The sequence below is a fragment of the Zootermopsis nevadensis genome, unplaced genomic scaffold (assembly GCF_977971745.1).
Source record: "Zootermopsis nevadensis isolate Lab colony 2312 unplaced genomic scaffold, Znev_1.0 Znev_ptg000001l, whole genome shotgun sequence".
Classification (NCBI taxonomy): domain Eukaryota; kingdom Metazoa; phylum Arthropoda; class Insecta; order Blattodea; family Termopsidae; genus Zootermopsis; species Zootermopsis nevadensis.
Window position 1 is genome coordinate 16,600,279 of NW_028259133.1, and position 18,259 is coordinate 16,618,537.

Below are 18,259 nucleotides of genomic sequence, written 5' to 3' on the forward strand. Positions count from 1 at the left end.
TAATAGTAATTGGCTGCACCCCTAAAGCCGGAAGTAGCAAAGCAAATAAAAATGATACAGACAGGATATAAGTAATTGCAATGCTTTGTAATTTATAGTTGAAGGTAGCAAAGATGTATGTTGCATCGTTTAGAATCTTTAAGAAGTTCACAGTTTCAAAGTTAATATATGCTAGAATGTCCACTGCAAGTGATTATTTGAAAGAGAAGGTGAATGCATGGTTGAATTTCATAAGCAGAGTTATCTTGTTCCATTCTCTGACATAATTTAGTTATTAAATAATTTATGTTTTTTGCAGACGGGGTTGGTGCTTGGCGTATACACAGCTGATAATGCTGAGTATTTGAAATTAACCCCAACAGCTCAGAAATTCAACGAAAAGTCGAATGGGATATTACTAGATAATATTAAGCTGTAAGTACTTTTATAATGTTAAATTTCTATTGATAAGAAGGTGGTAAAACTATTGCTTGTGCTTTACGAGAATGCTTTTTCCCTGTCACTGTTTTCCCTTGTTACACTGAAAAGAAGTTGATGTAATAAAGGTTGGTAAGGACGGACTTTTCAGGAATGGCATTTTTATAAAATGGTTAAAGCTGATAAATGGTACACTTATAATGTAACACAAAGTTACCATTCCAGTTATTTTGAGCATGAATCTGTTTAACGTATATTTTAGCAAATTTTTGAGGAAACGGTGAAGAATGTGTGTTGGTATCTACCTTCACGTCCACATGGTGTTACAGTCCAAAACACTAGCACTGATACAGTGAAGAAATGTTGTGTTCCATGACTGGACATTTACTGACTCATTGAATAAGTATCAGCTATTCAATGATGGTAGAGCAATGTGGAGTTAATTATAAATGTTTTTAATTGTTGTTTAGAATGTAGAATGTGTTCAACTTGTCTATAGGAATCATCCTGGTTTCACAAGTGACTATTGTATAATAAACGAGTATGTGGAAAACATGTGAATATGATGATTACGTGATGTTTCTTAAGGTTAAAATATGAAACAGGATGTTCATTTCCACTACCTCATGTACTGATATTTATGTATAAAAAGAAAGAATATGCAAAATGTGCAAGAGGTAACAGTTTTTGCTGCAGTTAGTCTCTGTATTTTACTCTTGTATTTTGTGAAGTGGGTGTCTGCCATGTGTGTTTTTATACAACATGATTAAGTCTTATGAATATTGGTAGGATGCAGCTAAATAGAGTTTATTAAAATAAAGATGTTCAACCTATTAACACTTTTGAAATTAAGGCAGATTTCACATTTAGTGGAATAAGAAGAAATATGAAGATGTCTGTCTTCTGGGATGTTGCAGGGTGTAGTTGGTAGAAGTTTACCGCTATTTCAAAGGTGCTTTATACCTCTATAATCAGGGCTATGAGCACCGAAGGTTTTACCATTTAACACAGGTTCTTCAAAACAGATAGGACTGGTAACTTTTTTATCAGAGTGCCCGATACATTAGGTTTCGATAAATTGTGCTCGTGTTCAGTTCCATTATGAAGGCTTTTAGTCTCTCATACATTGCAATTATGTTTGTTGACTGTTTACACATATCAAACATTGCTTAATCAGAAAAGAAAATTTTGGCAATAAATATCCAGTTGTCTTCGATGCTGGAGATCCTTTTGTAAGGTAAATAGTCGTTAGCAGTGGAGCCTATGTTCGGGGGTGGGGGCATGAACCTCTCCTAAAATGTTTGATGTGGGGCATGTTGCCCCTGAAAATGAAGTTATACACAGAAGTAAAATTATGCTAACAAACAACATGGCATGTACTTTTTTATGCAGGTATTTATCATTTATTAAGACTGTAATGAAATAAAATTGAATAAAGCTGTGTGTATTTTGTGTTCAAGTAAGCACACAGAAATGAGGGCAATTGCCAGCATCTCATGAACAGGCAGATCTATCAGGCTGGTATTTTGGTGTCTGTATTGCAAGACTTGTGGTGGTTTTTGCTGAAGTTCAAACATTTGTGCTCTACCTTGGTTATGTATCCTTTTAAGGTTTTGTGTCAAGCTTGGTAAGTGGTGCTAGGATGGTGGAGTGGGAGAAGTAGATACAAGAAGTCAGGTCAGCTGGAAGTTGTAGTTGTTAGCATACTGCAGTACATGCATCTTACATACATCTTTGGCTTGAAAACATGATGTTGTTTTGGGTTGGAAATTATGATGTACTACATTTTTTTAATTGAAACAGTTTCTGGGAAGGTTTGGAATTGATTTGCAGTGGGTCTCCTCTCATAATTATACAGTTTCATGTCATTATGATAAGTACAGGATTTGTGACATGATTTAAATATTAGTGCTGTTAGAATAAACCAGTTTTTATTTCTAGTATGGAAAGTTATAGCTTGCTGTTCATTCAGAACAAATACAATAAGACTTGATTGCATGGCCATGTGTGTGTGTGAAGCATGTATGTCTCATTAGTATAAATTATTTGCAGTTCCTGTATATCCTAAAAGCTGGAAATACCCATTTTCTTATATCAGGCTACTGGGATTTATTTTTTGGTTTTCATAGTAATTGTTTTTCAATTAGAACTTTATAGTTGCATGTTATATAAGAAAAACACGTTAAAGTTTGAAATATTTCCTTTTAAAGGGGAATTTGTTGGGTCTGTAGAAATTAAATATTTTAATAACATTATTATTTTCACTCCTACACCCACCCTTGAAACAGCTTGAGTGCTGCTGTAAATAGCCTTCTTAAATTGTGATCTTCTGGACTAACTGAAGTTTGTAAGCCACATAATCCACATGTTAACCCAGTTATGTTCTTGTTCTGTGCGCAAATTTGCTAGGACTGCTCTGAATTGTTTCACATTGACCTGAAACAATCTGGCAAGGGACGCATATTATCACAACACACTTCCTGCCTGTTATACTTACGTGTCTCATCTCATATTCATTTAATTTTTTTAAATTTTTTTTGTAAACCTGACTAAATTTGTGTTAAATATGTGTGTTCGATTTGAACTCTGCCAGCCATAAAACAGTCTTCTTTCTGCTGAATGTAGAACATCTGTTCACCATCCAAGCAAAAGTGAACTGATTTGTTTATCTGTGGTAACATTATGCACCTGTCTAGAATATGGCTTTGCCAATGTGGAAAAACTTTAATAGTTACTGTATTGAAAGTACATGCATGCAGTTTGGTGCATGCTTTAATCTCACATATGTTATTATATTTTATTGTTATTTATGGACAGAGATTCTGTTTGTATTTGTATTAGGTGTTGAATGAAAACCTTGAGAAACATGATTGTTGTTTATTGTTTGTGTGACCATCAGTGGCATATGTGCCACTCAATTGGGTCCTTTGATTGAAAATTATATATATCTGCCTCAGGTAGTATTTAATCTTTTATTTGAGTTCAGTTGGTATTTACCTGATAGTGCAGTTTTGGATAGGTGGTAGAGGTTGACCTGAAACAAATATAATAATGCTGCCAATAATGTGTTAGCATTTTGATCTACTTATTTATGTTGTTTAAAGTAGTTCAGTGAAAATCTAAAGAAACTATCCAAACATTGGCATTATTTTGTTGTTTCAGGCCAAGCTGGTCCGATCTTTAATGTGATTTGCAACTAGATCATCTCAAATTTGTCCAACCCTCAAGTTCACATAATGGCTTCCAGCCGTAGTAGTGGAAGTGCATCATCTTCAACGACGCCACAAAGACTCCGACCTGTGAAGCGTCAACATCCTACAGTGTTAAATGGTATTGGAGGAACATTTGAGGACAAAAACAATGACTTCTTATGCCCTATTTGTTTCGAGATGATTGAAGAGGCTCACATCACTCGCTGTGGTCACACATTCTGCTATCGTTGTATCTCAAAGTCACTGGAGCCAAGTGGACGTTGCCCCAAATGTAGTTTTGCTTTGGGTGGCCTTGAAAATGTGTTTCCAAATTTTCTGCTCAATGAGCTGGTGTCAAAGTATAAGTCTCGCATGGTGGTATCAGGAGGCCTGGGATTGTATTGTGATAGTTTTGGGGATAATGTCCAAGGTGCTGCAGATGGTTTTCGAGATTTTGTGGCTACAGAATCCCAAAACTTGACATTGCCTGATGTCAATGTAATTTTGGAGGTTCTTACTCAGAGAAAGCAATTGTTGCAAGCTGAATCATGTATTGTCCAGAATAAACTTCTGTATGAATTTCTTAAGCATCTTCTGCAGCAGAAAGAAGAGCAGTTAAGTCAGTTGACAAAAGAGATTTGTGTTGTAAAGAAGGACATGGATGAGGTGGAGAATATTCTGAAAGATGTGGAGAACAAATGTTCAAATTTGGAAAAGGAAGGTGAAACTGAGTGTGGCACTGCAGTCCCAAGTTCATCAAAGAATGATCTGACCACAAAGAATGCAAGTGACACATTGCTGAAAAAGGAATCAGGAGGGACACCTTGTGAAGGAGGTGATATTGAAGGATTTAATGTAAACCAGAAGACTTCCAGTAATTCATTGACAGCATTGACAATGAGACGGAAAAGATTGCATTCTCATTTTGATGACATTGTACAGTGCTATTTCACTTCAAGAGCTAGAGAAGTTATGTTTGGTAATACTGACAAAACACCTTCAACAGACAGTTCTGTAGGTGCCGTTTCTGGTTTGGATGTTTTTCGTGAAAACCTGATCAAGTTTTCTCGGTACAATACATTACGTCCTTTGGCAACACTAAACTATTCTAGTGACATTTTCAACAATTCTACAATTGTTTCAAGCATTGAGTTTGATAAGGATAATGAATTCTTTGCAATAGCTGGTGTTACCAAACGAATAAAGGTGTTTGATTTTGGAGCTGTGATCAGAGATACTGTAGATATACATTACCCATGTGTTGAAATGATCTCGAGTTCCAAGATATCATGTGTCAGTTATAACTCATACCACAAGGGTGTTCTGGCCAGTAGTGACTATGAGGGAACAGTTACAGTTTGGGATGCTGTAACAGGGCAGCGGACAAAAACCTTTCAGGAGCATGAGAAGCGGTGTTGGAGCGTTGATTTCAATGATGTGGATACCAGATTGATTGCATCAGGATCAGATGATGCAAGAGTCAAACTATGGTCTCTAAATGCTGATCATTCAGTAGCATCACTGGAAGCGAAAGCAAATGTGTGTTGTGTTAAGTTTAATCCTCGCAGTTCTTGTCATCTGGCATTTGGTTCAGCAGACCACTGCGTCCATTATTATGACCTGCGAAATATGAAGGAAGCTCTTTCCATATTTAAAGGTCACCGCAAAGCAGTTTCCTATGTTAAATTTCTAAATAAGGAGGAGTTAGTTTCAGCTTCAACTGATAGTCAGCTCAAGATGTGGAACATCAATAACCCACACTGCCTGCGTTCATTTGTTGGTCACATTAACGAGAAAAATTTTGTGGGTTTGGCAACTGATGGTGACTATGTAGCTTGTGGTTCAGAGAACAATGCTTTGTATGTGTATTATAAGGGTCTCACCAAACAGTTGTTCAGCTTCAAGTTTGATGCTGTTCGAAGTGTTCTGGAGAAGGAAAGGCAGGAGGATGATGTGAATGAATTTGTTTCAGCTGTTTGTTGGAGGCAGCACTCAAGTGTTGTGGTTGCTGCCAACAGTCAGGGAATTATCAAGGTCCTAGAATTGGCATGACTAGTTTCTCTTATGACTACATTTGTTGGTGGTTTCGGTAGGATCTGCTTTTAGCTTTTAGAATTAAGCATCATTGAAGACCTAATCAAGATCTTGATATTCAGTTACAAAGTCTTTGGATATATATGCCTTTGAATTATGTGATTGAGTTTATAAGCAGTTTTTTATGTTCAGATTAAAGATCATTTGTAGTGTATTATCTGTATGTAGTTTGTCTTACAGGAGAAATATGTAAGTTAAGAAGCTGCCATGTTAGTGAAAATTTAAAATTGATGGTAATTTTTCATACTACCTTGTGTGAATGATTTGTGATGTATTTTGTTCTTATAAATTATATATTTATTACAAGCAGGTTTATTGTATTTATGTACTTTGCAATATGATGAATGCTGTGAATAGTATGAGGGAAATTTTTCTGTACTTACTCACACCTTTGGATAGTCAACTATTATCAAATATTAAATTTATTTTTAAGCTTAAACATTTGTGGCTTAACCATGTTATATGAGTTTCATGAAGAAAATATAACAACATTTTGTTGAATTAAGTTTTGATGTATAGATATAAGATTTGGTTGAGATTTGAAGTTTTTGTGGTGGCAAATGTGAAGATTGCCATCTCCTGGGATGTAGCACAGACTCTGATGATGGAAGCAGTAAGGTCATCTGAAACATCAGTCAGTATCTACCGGATGGTGTTGTGCTCAACATTGTGGCCAAGTGGTTTGCACTCCTGTTTCATATTCAGGTGGTGGCGTGTTCAAATCTGGACTTGGAGATTGACTATCCTGACTGATTTTTTTCCCTCTCAGTTCCAGGAAAATGCCAGGATAGTGCCTTAAAGACCGTGACCGCTTCCTTTCACATCCTTTCCAATTCATTATTCACCGCCATCCTGTTATTTGACAGTTTATAGTCTGAGGTACTGAAATCATAATTAAATAAACTGCCTATACAAATAGACATGGTTCTATATCCTAGAAGACAGCCATCTTCACAAACTTTGGTGTTTATGATTGCGTGATTAATGTATCAAGTTGGACCTGTAAGCAGGTTCATGATACTTAGAGTAGTTAATGTTATTGAGGTAAGTGTGAAGTCTAAGATCCATTTTTGTGTTGTCCTCCCATCTGTGGTTCAATCTAGGGTTTCTGACCAGCATTTTGTATGAATTTCCATTTTCTGTGATGTAAGATCTATAACAGTATGGATATAGATCACAAATTATGAAGCTCCTAGTTATGTAATTGTCTCCATTCTTCTGTTAGATTTCTCAGTTTTTTGTTTCAGTATTGTGTATTCTGTGTTTTGTTTAAAGTAATACTGAGTATATTTACATTTGTTGTACAGTGCATAGTTTGTGTATTGAAAATGTCTTAAAAAGACCTGTCACAGGTTTTCATATGGTTTTTCACAATCCTTAACAAGAATGTTAGAAACATAAGACCAGTATTGCTTCCTCCTTACTTGCATGTGGTCACTATTATAGTTTCTTTTATTGTGAATCTTGCGTGAAAACCAAGCAGAAAAACCACTTTGAAAGGATGGAAAGGGGGGGAGGCTATAGTAGTAGTACAGAACCTGTCATGGGTGGATACTATCCAGTAGAAGCTTGTGGGATTATTTTGCTTGTCCAAGAGAACTAATTCTGTGAAGGTATAAATAAGGGAATTTTGAGGTATGTAGTAAAATTATATTCCTGATGGTGGGGAAAGAGATTATTCCCAAAACTTTTTTTTTGTCCACTTGATGGTGCTGATGGTCTGAGAGGAGAGAGAGAGAGAGAGAGAGAGAGAGAGAGCATTCATAACTCACTTTGGGTAGATATGTTCTGAGTTATTTTTGAAGTAAAATTAGTAATGTTCCTATATCTAGGATAACACTTTTACATCCTCAATCAATAGGCTACTTAGATTATGTCACTGGTATTTTGGAGCAAAAGTTCATTGTTGTAACAAAGCCTGCCATTGTTGTCATCTACCTCTAACCATGTGCCCATAACTTATTTTTTAATAATTTTAATATTATGCACTGAACATTGCAGCCAAATGGTTAGCACTTGTGCTTCTCATTTATGCCTTCTATGTGTAGCATTGATTTCAATAAAGTAGTACCAACATTTCAGAGAAGAACCTCCAGTATCAGGGTTGTTACAAGGCAAGTGTGTATTGACTTATTAATCATCGTAAGTGTAACACTTTGATTGTCATATTATTTTAAACCATTAGTTGAATGATTTGTGCACATTGAATCTTGTGAACAAACATTTGAAACAGGGGTCCTCAACCCATGCCCCCCAGGCTGCATTCTGTCTGTCAGTGTGTTTTGTGTGACCCACTTGCATTTTCATAATATTCTGGTATTTACCTGATATCAGAAAACATGGTTTGTTAATGTCATCAGTATTTGGTGACTTTTGGCTCAATGAAGAATGTCAAATCAAGAAGTAGTATAGGTCTCACTATTGAACATTTGGAGGGATGCATGCAGATTACAGTTTGGTAAAGAAAATTATTCAGAAATGTGTGGACTTGTTTGCAATAAATTACCCACTTTAATAGTTTTTTTAAAATAAATTAACATGGCATTTTAGTAAGTTGCTCTTATTTATAACCTTACAGCCTGTGAGTTGATAGGGAAAGGTACGTGTATCCAGAAAAGGTTGAGAACCCCTGAACTGAAATATATATATATATATATATATATATATATATATATATATATATATATATGGACTAAAGAAAAATGTTTTCATTATATGAAGTTTGTCTCAGCTTCACATTTGACAGAAAAGTGGCATTTACAGCATGTTGATGTGAATGATTATTATGAACTTGTTTGCCGCCTTACAAAATCAGTTCACCTCAGTCACCAGTGACCAATCATATTTTTCAAGCCTTGGCCATTATAATATATTATTCACACAATAGCAAAAAGTAAGAAAAATTGGAAGTTGAATGCCAAGCAGTTTTAATTGCATGATTTTTTTATTGTGTCAGCCCTGTAATACAGACAAGAGAAGTTATATGTATATATTATTGTTGCTACTACTTCAGTGGTAGTATATATTTCTGTCCAATTATTCATAACAGCTCAGCATTATACTTTATGACGAACCATTCACATAGAACAAGGTTGTTAGGCATTTTATAGTATATTTGTCCATGAGGAGCATAGCTTTTGGGGAAGAAACATGATTTTTGAGTCAAAATGTGTCATTTTAATCAAAATATTTGGGAGATTAGTTGTAAAAAGTTGTTAAGTTATTGGAATAGAAGATTGCTATCTTCTGGGTTATTGTACCATGTAATCTGGTAGATTTCCACCAACGTTTCAGAGGTCATCAGGGTGATGAATTCAGTGCCCTGATGATGGAGGCAGTATGAAACGGTGGAATTCTACCAGACTACACAGCGCAATAACCCAGAAGACGGCAATCTTCAGACTCACTGCTGTGAAAACCTCAAATCTTACATATTGGAATAGAAAGCTTGATATACATACTGTAGAAGAGGGTTTATTTTGTTTGTGTGGTATGTCCAATGAATGATAGATTGAAGGTTACTGTAAGTAATAATCAGTTGGGTACCTATGGTAAAATAAGAAAGAGAAGACCAAGAAGAGGATGGCATGCTGGTTTAGGGTCAGTAATGAGGACTAGTTATCTGCAGATTTGACTGGATAAATAAGAATGAGTGCTGTTTGGGCACTGGAAGACAGTGTCAGTCATTGTGAACCATATACATTCACATGTATATATAAGATTCCTGTACCCAATAATGCTTTTAAATTATTAACCTGAAGGAAAGATATTGATCATTTAAATGGGTCATGATTTCAGAATGTTTGGTAATTATTGCAATACTGTCAACAAGAAGGAATGCATGTGTTATGATTATGTGAATGTCAAAATGGGATTGAAAGTGTAACAGCTAGTAATTGAACAAAGGGACTTTTCAAATAAATCAAGTTGTTTCTGGGGTTTTGAGGAGGACAAGATTGTACTTGGCGCTGTCTTGTTTCCTCCATCTTTCAGTCAGTTTATCATTTGGTCAAAGAGGATTAGTCATTGTGCAGTTCTCAGATTGCAGTATGTAACTATAAAAAAATCTGTTTCTTTACCCCTAATCGGTATTAGGAATTCACCAAGACAGTATTAAATTCTTAATATGCAGAACCTGACAACCTTAAACATTGTGATTAAATTAGTAACTTTATAATTGCAGTGTTAATAACTGTTGTATTTGCAAAATGTGGCGTGGTATATGTCCAGTGTGATGTTTGTGAATATATGTTTTATTGTCATGTGAAAGTTAAAATATAGTTGTAGAGTTTACTGCCAAGTGCTGTTGGTCAAACTACATTTATTGTGCCAAATATTTAAATATTCCCAGTGTTCATATAAGAAGGGAGCTCAAGTAATATGTAAGTGTGTGCTTATGACTTAGGTAATTCGTTTCTAATCTGCAATTTGTATAAACAAATTTTGAGATGCTGTATAATTTTGAATTATATGTGGTACCAGATACTGTTGGTATCTCAGTTAACCTCATGCTTCATTAATGTAAAGTTTTAGGAGCAATATTTCCTATATTCCTCTGGATGCTGCAACATACCGTATAAAAACATTTGCATAGTTTTTTATTTAAGCTCATATATGTGCACATAAAAGTAAAAAAGTTTGAAAAATGCATATAGTACACCAGGTTTCGTTTAAAATGCAAATTCCAAAGACGGCATAACAGTACTGTATATTGTAGCCAGCGTATGGTTTGTAGTGCAAAGGATAGAGATCATTTGGTTAGATATGTGCAGGTTGTATTATTGTTTGTATCAATATATTATTCACTATTTTTCAGACTGGAGCAGCAGAAAATCTATATAATACAGTTACACATACGCAGTTGATCCTTTCTGCTTTTACACTGTCAGCATGCTTAGGTGGACAGTTACTGTTTCTGTGAAGTGTTTATTTGAATCGGGTATGGAAGATGTGACTTACTCTAGATAATATAAGACTGATGTTGGGATTAAGGAAAATTATATAGTTACAATTAGCTAGCTGACATCAGGTTGAAGTGTATTGCTGGTTGCTAAAATTAAACATTTACCAGCAGTTATATAAGTGAGGGACAAATGAGACAGAAAATGAAGATCAAATAGTTGTGTTGATATTAAGATAGTTTAGACTTCTGTGTGGCCTTTGCCCAAAATTTTAATGCTTCCACTTCCTCCAGTTTTTTATATTTTTTCCTGTTCAAAACACTTCCATTCTACTTCTGTTGTTCAAACTTCCTGTTGTATGAATTTGAATTAATCTCATCCCATCTCTCTTCATTCTTTATTTTATATGTCATTAAATGTATAATTTATGCTGTGTACGTGAAAATGTTTTTAGATTTGTAATATGTTTCTCTTTCAGATTACTGTTTTAATTGACTGGTGAAATGCTCATTAATTCTCTTACTGATATTATCCATAGTTTACCCAGCACTTTGCATAAAAACAGTTACACAACTCTTTCAGTTCTGTATATATTTTTACTAGTTTTTCTTAAATGTATTTTGTGAAATATTTGTTAATTAAAATCTTTTCTGTGGTTAACAAAGCTGTCAGTGATAAATGAATATGTACTGTGTTCAGTTATCAAAAATTTAACATACAGATGTTGTGCTTCACATACATTTTTGTAATAGTTTCATGGCATGTAGAGATGGAACTCTTAGCAATAATTTTTCTCTAATATTGATGAACGTATCTTAAAATTTAGTTGAACTTCCCAGACTGGTTTCCTAGTCACTACTTGTATATATGTAATGTATGTTAAATGTCTTCTTTGCTACCAAATAAAACATGAATTCTGGGAATATACAATCTACATTTAGCATTACCTTGAGTAGTAGTTTTTTTATTTCCATTAAAGAAACTTTTTAACATGCAGTCAGTCCATTGACAGACTTGTAGACTTGTAGACTTGTTTCCTCATATTCACCAATTGAAAGGTGAATTTTTACTTACAGAAAAGTTCTTTTAAAACCTGAGGATACATTTACAACCCATAGTAACGTCAGATTTTCATGATTATATAAAGGATTTCAACTATAAACAGGTGACATATTTCTCCAGAATATTGGTAACCACCTACAAAACATAGTATCATAACTCAGAAGATCCCAATCCATAGGGACTCTCTTGTTTTTTTCTAGAGCAGGACCAGCTGTGGATAAGGGTAAAGGACAAGTCTTCTACAATCTGAGATCACAGTTTCCTGTAATTGCAGTTGTGGGCTTGGGTCTAGATGGTGCTGACTACGATGAACAAGAGGATATTGATGAGGGACAGGAAAATGTCAGAATTGCAGCTTCAAGTACGTTATAATTCACTTTTGGCAGACACTTGATTTGGCCTATCCTGAATAGGATTTTACTGTTCTTTTTTTTCAGAGCCTCCAAGCAAATACTTTAAACAGGCCAAAATTGTATAGGCTCTAATATATAACTTACAGTGTTCATCCCTCTGTGAAGGATTGTTAATTATTCATGATTTTAAAAACTGGTTTATATGATAGAAAAAGTAGCAAGATCAGATTTAATATACATTTAGTATCTGATTGAAATGATAGTTGAGTGATTTTTCCTCCCCACAGAGGGATGCAGGATGTTGCAGGAAGTGGGTGTATCAAAGATTCTGCTGGAGGGAATGGGTAAGCCTGAAGCAGCAGCTGAAGGGGCTACCCTGGGGCTTTGGCTGTTTCAGGAGTTCAAGAACAAGGACAAACAGAAAAAGATTCCACAGCTGGAGTTGTATGGAGAGGAAAATGCTGGAGAAAGGTACATTTGGTTTTGTTCTTTTATAATATCCTTTTGGGTGATATAAACTTTCTATCAAAGTGCAATCAACTTACAGATAATTCTGTTTTAGAAATGAATGTCCTGGCAGTAGAGAGTATGCTTGTCTGCTTCTGTGTGGTTAGTAGAAAATTTTAAATTTTTCTTGCAAAATATGAGCATGTGGTGTAAGTACTGTTTTTTGTTTGTTAATATTCATATCTTTTTATGTTTGTATAGGTAGGTTTTCTGCTTGTAATAAAACTCATTAAGTGTTCACTGTAAGTTGGAGTGTGTCCATCTCCCAAATGTCTGTCTGTGCAAAGGATGAACAAAAAAATACCAAGAAGTTCTGGGCCTTCTTTCCTACTGTACAGAGTTTGGGCCATACTAATCTGGTATTGGTGGTCCTGTGCTTAGTTAATTAAAGTTTATAATCTAGCAATAAAACAATTTAGTTGATGGGTTAGCATGTGAGCAGATGATCACAGGAACAATTTTCCATGTCCATATATATTAGCATTTTGTTTTCAAATACTTTTAAGTAATGGTGTTCTGTCAGTATTACCATACAACATTTTGGGGCCCTACACTGAATTTGGTTTGAACTTCAGAAGTTTCCATGTTCTTCACTTTGTTGATGGTATAGAATTAAGAGGTATTCTGAATGTCATAAAATTAGCTGAATCATTCAGAAGTTTCTAGTGAAAGACTTACAGCTAGAAACATGTTGATATGAAAAATGGGAAGTAGATTAACTGAGATATGAGAATTTAGGTTTAATGGTAGTGAAAATTATTGTTGTGAACTTTGAGCTATGATGCTATGTAATGCTGATTCATCCAAAATTGGTAACCACATACAGCACTTTATGGAATCACAACCCTGTAGAACATTTAAAGTAGACTCTGAATTGAAGACACAGTGATTACACTGTACCATAGTTTACTTCACAGCAAAACTGAGTTTTAGGCAGAAAATCTCATACTCCAAAATTTGGGCTCTTCACATAATACTCTTGAGAGTGTTCTCACAGTGAAGTTCTGTTGCACAATGTGCATGTAGCCTGCATTGAAAGGATTGTGACATGTACAAGCTTAAAATTACATATTTCATCATTGTTCCATTTTCAGTGAGAAAATGCTTATAAAGTTGTTTGAAATATGTTAGGTGCTTTATAGGTAGAGATTTTTTAACTAGTTTTCTTAATTTTCTATCCAGGGCTGCATGGGACAAAGGTGTGATAAAAGCTCAAGCTCAGAATGTTGCTAGGAAGCTAGCAGACACTCCTGCCAATCATATGACTCCTACAATATTTGCTCAGGTCAGTTTGTTTTGACTTGCTCTTATATTGGTTTACCCAAGAAGACTGTACTATATATTCTACTTCAATAAATGAATATATTTAAGAGAGATTATGAGTTCATTGTCTTTCCAAGATATAGTAAATGATCTTTCCATTTATTGCATATGTGTAACTGAGTGAGTGTGTGCAGTAATCCTGGTTTAGTAATACACAGAACTTATATATGAATGGTTTATTTTGCCCAGAATACTTCAGAGCTGTTGACTGCACTTGGTGTGAAGGTGATTGTCAGGGACAAGACTTGGGCTGAGAGTAAGAAGATGGGCTCATTTCTCAGTGTAGCTCGTGGTTCTGCTGAGCCACCAGTGTTTCTTGAACTACACTATTCAGCAGCCGCTAATAAACCAATTACTCTTGTTGGTAAGTTTTGGCTCTGTGTGTGGTTCAGGATTTATAGTTTTCAGCCATGTCTGTTGTAGCATGCTGCAAAATGACGTCTTGTACATTACATCAAGTCACCTGAAAGTGCTTAATTTTTTTATAGAAATTTGGGAAGAATGTATTATGTCTGCTTTAATTTATATAGATCAGACTGCATTATGGGTCTATCAGGAACTTCAAATCAATAAGTTAAAAATGAATAGACGTTTGTGTTCAGAATTTGTAGTTTCAGACACAGATGCTACGTTTCTGAAAGTTGCCCTGTTTTTAATTCTTATAACAAATGTTATTTGCAGAATTTGTGATCTATTTCCTTGCAAAATTTCTCTTATCTCCCTCCATTGGTTCATTACTCATCATCAAGTGGACAGCTAAATATAATGTATATGGCTGCCTTGTTGTTTTACATTCTACATTTTTGAACATCTATAATCATAAAAAATGTCATTTGCCAATTTGTTAAAAAGGAAAGCATGTCAGTCTGTGACTGACATCAAAGCAGTGGTTGGTAAGAGGAGGCAGTATCATTTTTTTTAATATGGAATAACTGCTGTGGAGATCCAGAAGCCCCTTTGTCCTACAGTGGCATTGTTTTTCTGATGGTCAGTTTAAATAAGAGAAATCACAGTGACTTCTTGATTTGCACGGCAGGAGGATGAATTTGTTTAATTTCAGTGATGTTTGGTGATTGCTGTGTATAGGTAAGGGCGTGACTTTTGATAGTGGAGGCATCAGCCTAAAGCCAAGTAACAAGATGGATGAAATGAGGGGTGATATGGGAGGGGCCGCCTGTGTCGTTGCAACAATTTATGCTGTGTCTCTTCTGAAGCTGAACGTGAACCTTATAGGTAAGTTATCTTCATTGACAGATATGCAACAACTGGAATATGACTAAATAGCAATTTCTTTCACATGTATTAAGTAAAAGTATATGTTATCTTGAATTTAAAAATACTGATGTTACATTTCAGTTTTTAGAATTTAAATAAGAATATTCAAATTTAAAATTTTGTGGACAAGGTTATGGATGAGGGAAGGCCCTGCATAGACATAAGAATATAGTACCTGTTGTAAAATACAAAAATTAAATATCTAAGAGATTTATGGTATATAGTATGCACAACAAAAACAAGCACTAAAAGGATTTGAGGTTTTCTTGGCGTTGAGTATGAAGATGACTGTCTTCTGGGCTGTAGCACCTTGAAGGCAGGTAAACTTCTACCAGACTACTTTGTGCTATAACCTAAGGTGCATGTAAGCCAGGGGATAATTTGTTTGTATTTAAATATACTGTTATATTAATTGCTTTTGTTTTATTTGTCTTATTAGGTCTCATACCTCTAACAGAGAACATGCCAAGTGGATCAGCCACTAAGCCTGGGGATGTGGTTTATGCTATGAATGGCAAGTCCATCATTGTTGATGACACTGATGCAGAGGGCAGGTTGATCCTTGCTGATGCTCTTTACTATGCTCAGGAGTTTAACCCGCAGTTGATTGTGGACATAGCTACTCTCACAGGTATGACTGATAGTGCTATTATAATTAATGTGTTTTTTTCATAAAATTTGAAAACTGTTTAGTTTAGTTTTGTGGTGTACCCACTATTGACAGCACCCAATTCTCTTTCCACTTTGTTCAAAACTGTGTGGTGTACCTATAGTAAATTTGGTTTTTGTTTGTTTGGGGATGGAGGGGTGTTTGGTTTATTTTAAGGTCTGTATTACATGTACCTGTTATGCTCTTTGGCATTTTGCTGTAGACTAATTATTATTTTGTATTAATTTAGTTCATTTTGAATCTTATATTTTTATTTTTAGAGCCCTTTCTTGATGAGCTAAGTAACTATCAACTATTAAAAGAATGCCTTGCAACATTTATTTTGATTTGTTGTGTAGGGGCTATTAGAGTTGCACTTGGCAGTCCCGCTTGTGGAGTGTTCAGCAACTCAACACCTTTCTTTCAAAAACTGCAGCGAGCTAGTGCAATTTCAGGTGACCGAGTATGGAGAATGCCATTATGGAAATGTTATAGCAAGGGGTTGACTGGTATGTATCAACATTTCCAATTTTGAGAAGTTGTCTTCAGATTTGACTAAAAATTTGACAAATATTATTTGTGAGTGAACAACCACAGTTCTTGATGTGTTTGCAACATGCGAGTTTCTTGCTTGTTTTCTTTGCCAGCTGTTCATGATGATGGAAAATCATGAGCTTCTTTTATGATTCTCTTCTAACAAGTGTGAAGGTAACCCCAAAAGTGCTTTAAGTAAACATAATTCTGCACTGATAGCGATCAGGTCTCCAATTTTGTGTTCTCAGAGAAAATATGAATAGGACTAGCAGCTCTATATGTCTGCATTCCTTAAAATCTGTTATTTCAATGTTGATGCCCACCCAGTTTTTAGTGATTGCTTCATTTGAAGTAGGTGCTGCGACAGACTTACAAATTGTGAAATGTGGCAGACATAACTAAAAAGTTCACATAATAGAAATGCTCCTGCTTTTAATAGAACTAAAAAATATGTTCTTTAAAAATCTGTAGGCACTGCAAAAAAGGAATACAGACTTAACCATTAACATTTAAGATTTCCAAAATTCAATATCGGTATAATTTCATTGTACAGTTGCAGTCCTTACTCATTGAAGGATTGTCCAAATGTTGCAGATTGGGTACAGAAACTTGGTCATAAAAGCAAAACTCTGCTCAAATTTTAGATTAGGTAGCACAGTTGGGGAAATATGAAAAGAAAAACATATAAACTAGAGCATTAGAGAGGGTTGTTAAATTATTCCAGGCTCTGCTTCATCAGATCTGCTTAACATAACAAAGGGGCCCCCAGGAAGAGGAGGATCGTGTATTGCAGCTGCATTTCTCAAGGTATGTCTCTTTTGCATCAGGTTTTTTTGATGATTCAATGAAACCTGTTCAGGGTTTATTTTGGACATAGGAATAGAAGCCATTAAAAAAGTCCTCTTTTAATTGTTGAGGGAATTTCTAACAATTAGAAGAAGCGTAAGTATTAGTCTTGCAATGTCTGTCTTCATTACAATGTCCATGAAAATATGTTATTTTATTAGTAGGAAATGAGTTGATAGGATAGAGAAAGAAAGATTGTAAGACAGGACAGTGGCTGGTTTATGTTTTTGTAACTTTGCAGTTTTAACCCCATTCCAGTGATCATGCTTCTAAACAGCCTTCCCTGTGTGTTGTTATAGATGCTGTTTTTTAGTATACTGTCCTGCTATGTGTATCTTGGCATGCAGGTAAATCTTGCATTATTTTGCAATGTGGGTATTTTTAATTGACATAGTAGACAGATGTGAATAGCTTTAGAAGCTGGTGTACCTCTAAAGCCACAAACAACAAAGGTGGATGAGGAACCTAATGTAGAATTAAGGCAAGGTGAGGTAAAGCTGGTGTGTGTGGTCTAGATAAGGAGGAATCTGAGTCAGAGTACAACACAAGTGGTTCTCCAGTTATGCAAAGAGAAAGTATTATGTAAAGTTTAGCACTAGGTGCAACTGGAGGGATTTGTGGTTTGATTTTTGTATACCAGTTATAATATTTCTGTGCAGGAATTTGTCCCAAAAGGAAATTGGATGCACATGGACATAGCTGGTGTGATGGAAACATCCGAAAAATTGCCTTACCTAGCAAAAGGAATGACGGGGCGTCCAACACGCACCCTTGTAGAGTTCATTTCAGCTCTAGCTACAAGTGGTGCTTAAAGCTCCCTGTCTTAAGAAAAAGAAAAGAATCCTCTTTCACAAGAAGTGAAGACACTGTTTGTCATGAAGTGAGATGAAAAGAAAAGAAGTCTTCATATTTTAATATGAATTTGTTTGTTTACGCTTGTTTTATAATCAGTTTCTAATCAGTGTAATTCTGTATTTACATTCATTTTAATACAATAATGATCCAGGTGGGTTATATACTGCTTCTACTGCTATTGCTACTGTTGAAACTACTACCACCACTGCTACTACTACTACTATTATCATCATCAGTACTGCCAATGAAAAT

At 35.2% G+C, this 18,259-nt stretch overlaps 2 protein-coding genes across 2 annotated transcripts; both read left to right on the forward strand.

Annotated features, from left to right (window-relative positions):
* The first annotated feature begins 66 nt into the window (after positions 1-66).
* LOC110833132 (cytosol aminopeptidase) lies at positions 67-18,168 on the forward strand. Its single transcript, XM_022070813.2, has 11 exons — positions 67-209; positions 299-414; positions 11,866-12,026; positions 12,306-12,489; positions 13,708-13,810; positions 14,038-14,212; positions 14,935-15,081; positions 15,563-15,754; positions 16,132-16,281; positions 17,031-17,113; positions 17,812-18,168. The coding sequence occupies exons 1-11, from the start codon at positions 114-116 to the stop codon at positions 17,962-17,964; spliced, it is 1,560 nt and encodes a 519-aa protein (XP_021926505.2). The 5' UTR covers positions 67-113; the 3' UTR covers positions 17,965-18,168.
* Positions 299-11,528, forward strand: LOC147875219 (E3 ubiquitin-protein ligase COP1-like). Its single transcript, XM_087344785.1, has 2 exons — positions 299-414; positions 3,580-11,528. The coding sequence occupies exon 2, from the start codon at positions 3,654-3,656 to the stop codon at positions 5,658-5,660; it is 2,007 nt and encodes a 668-aa protein (XP_087200911.1). The 5' UTR covers positions 299-414; positions 3,580-3,653; the 3' UTR covers positions 5,661-11,528.
* Positions 18,169-18,259: the final 91 nt, after the last annotated feature.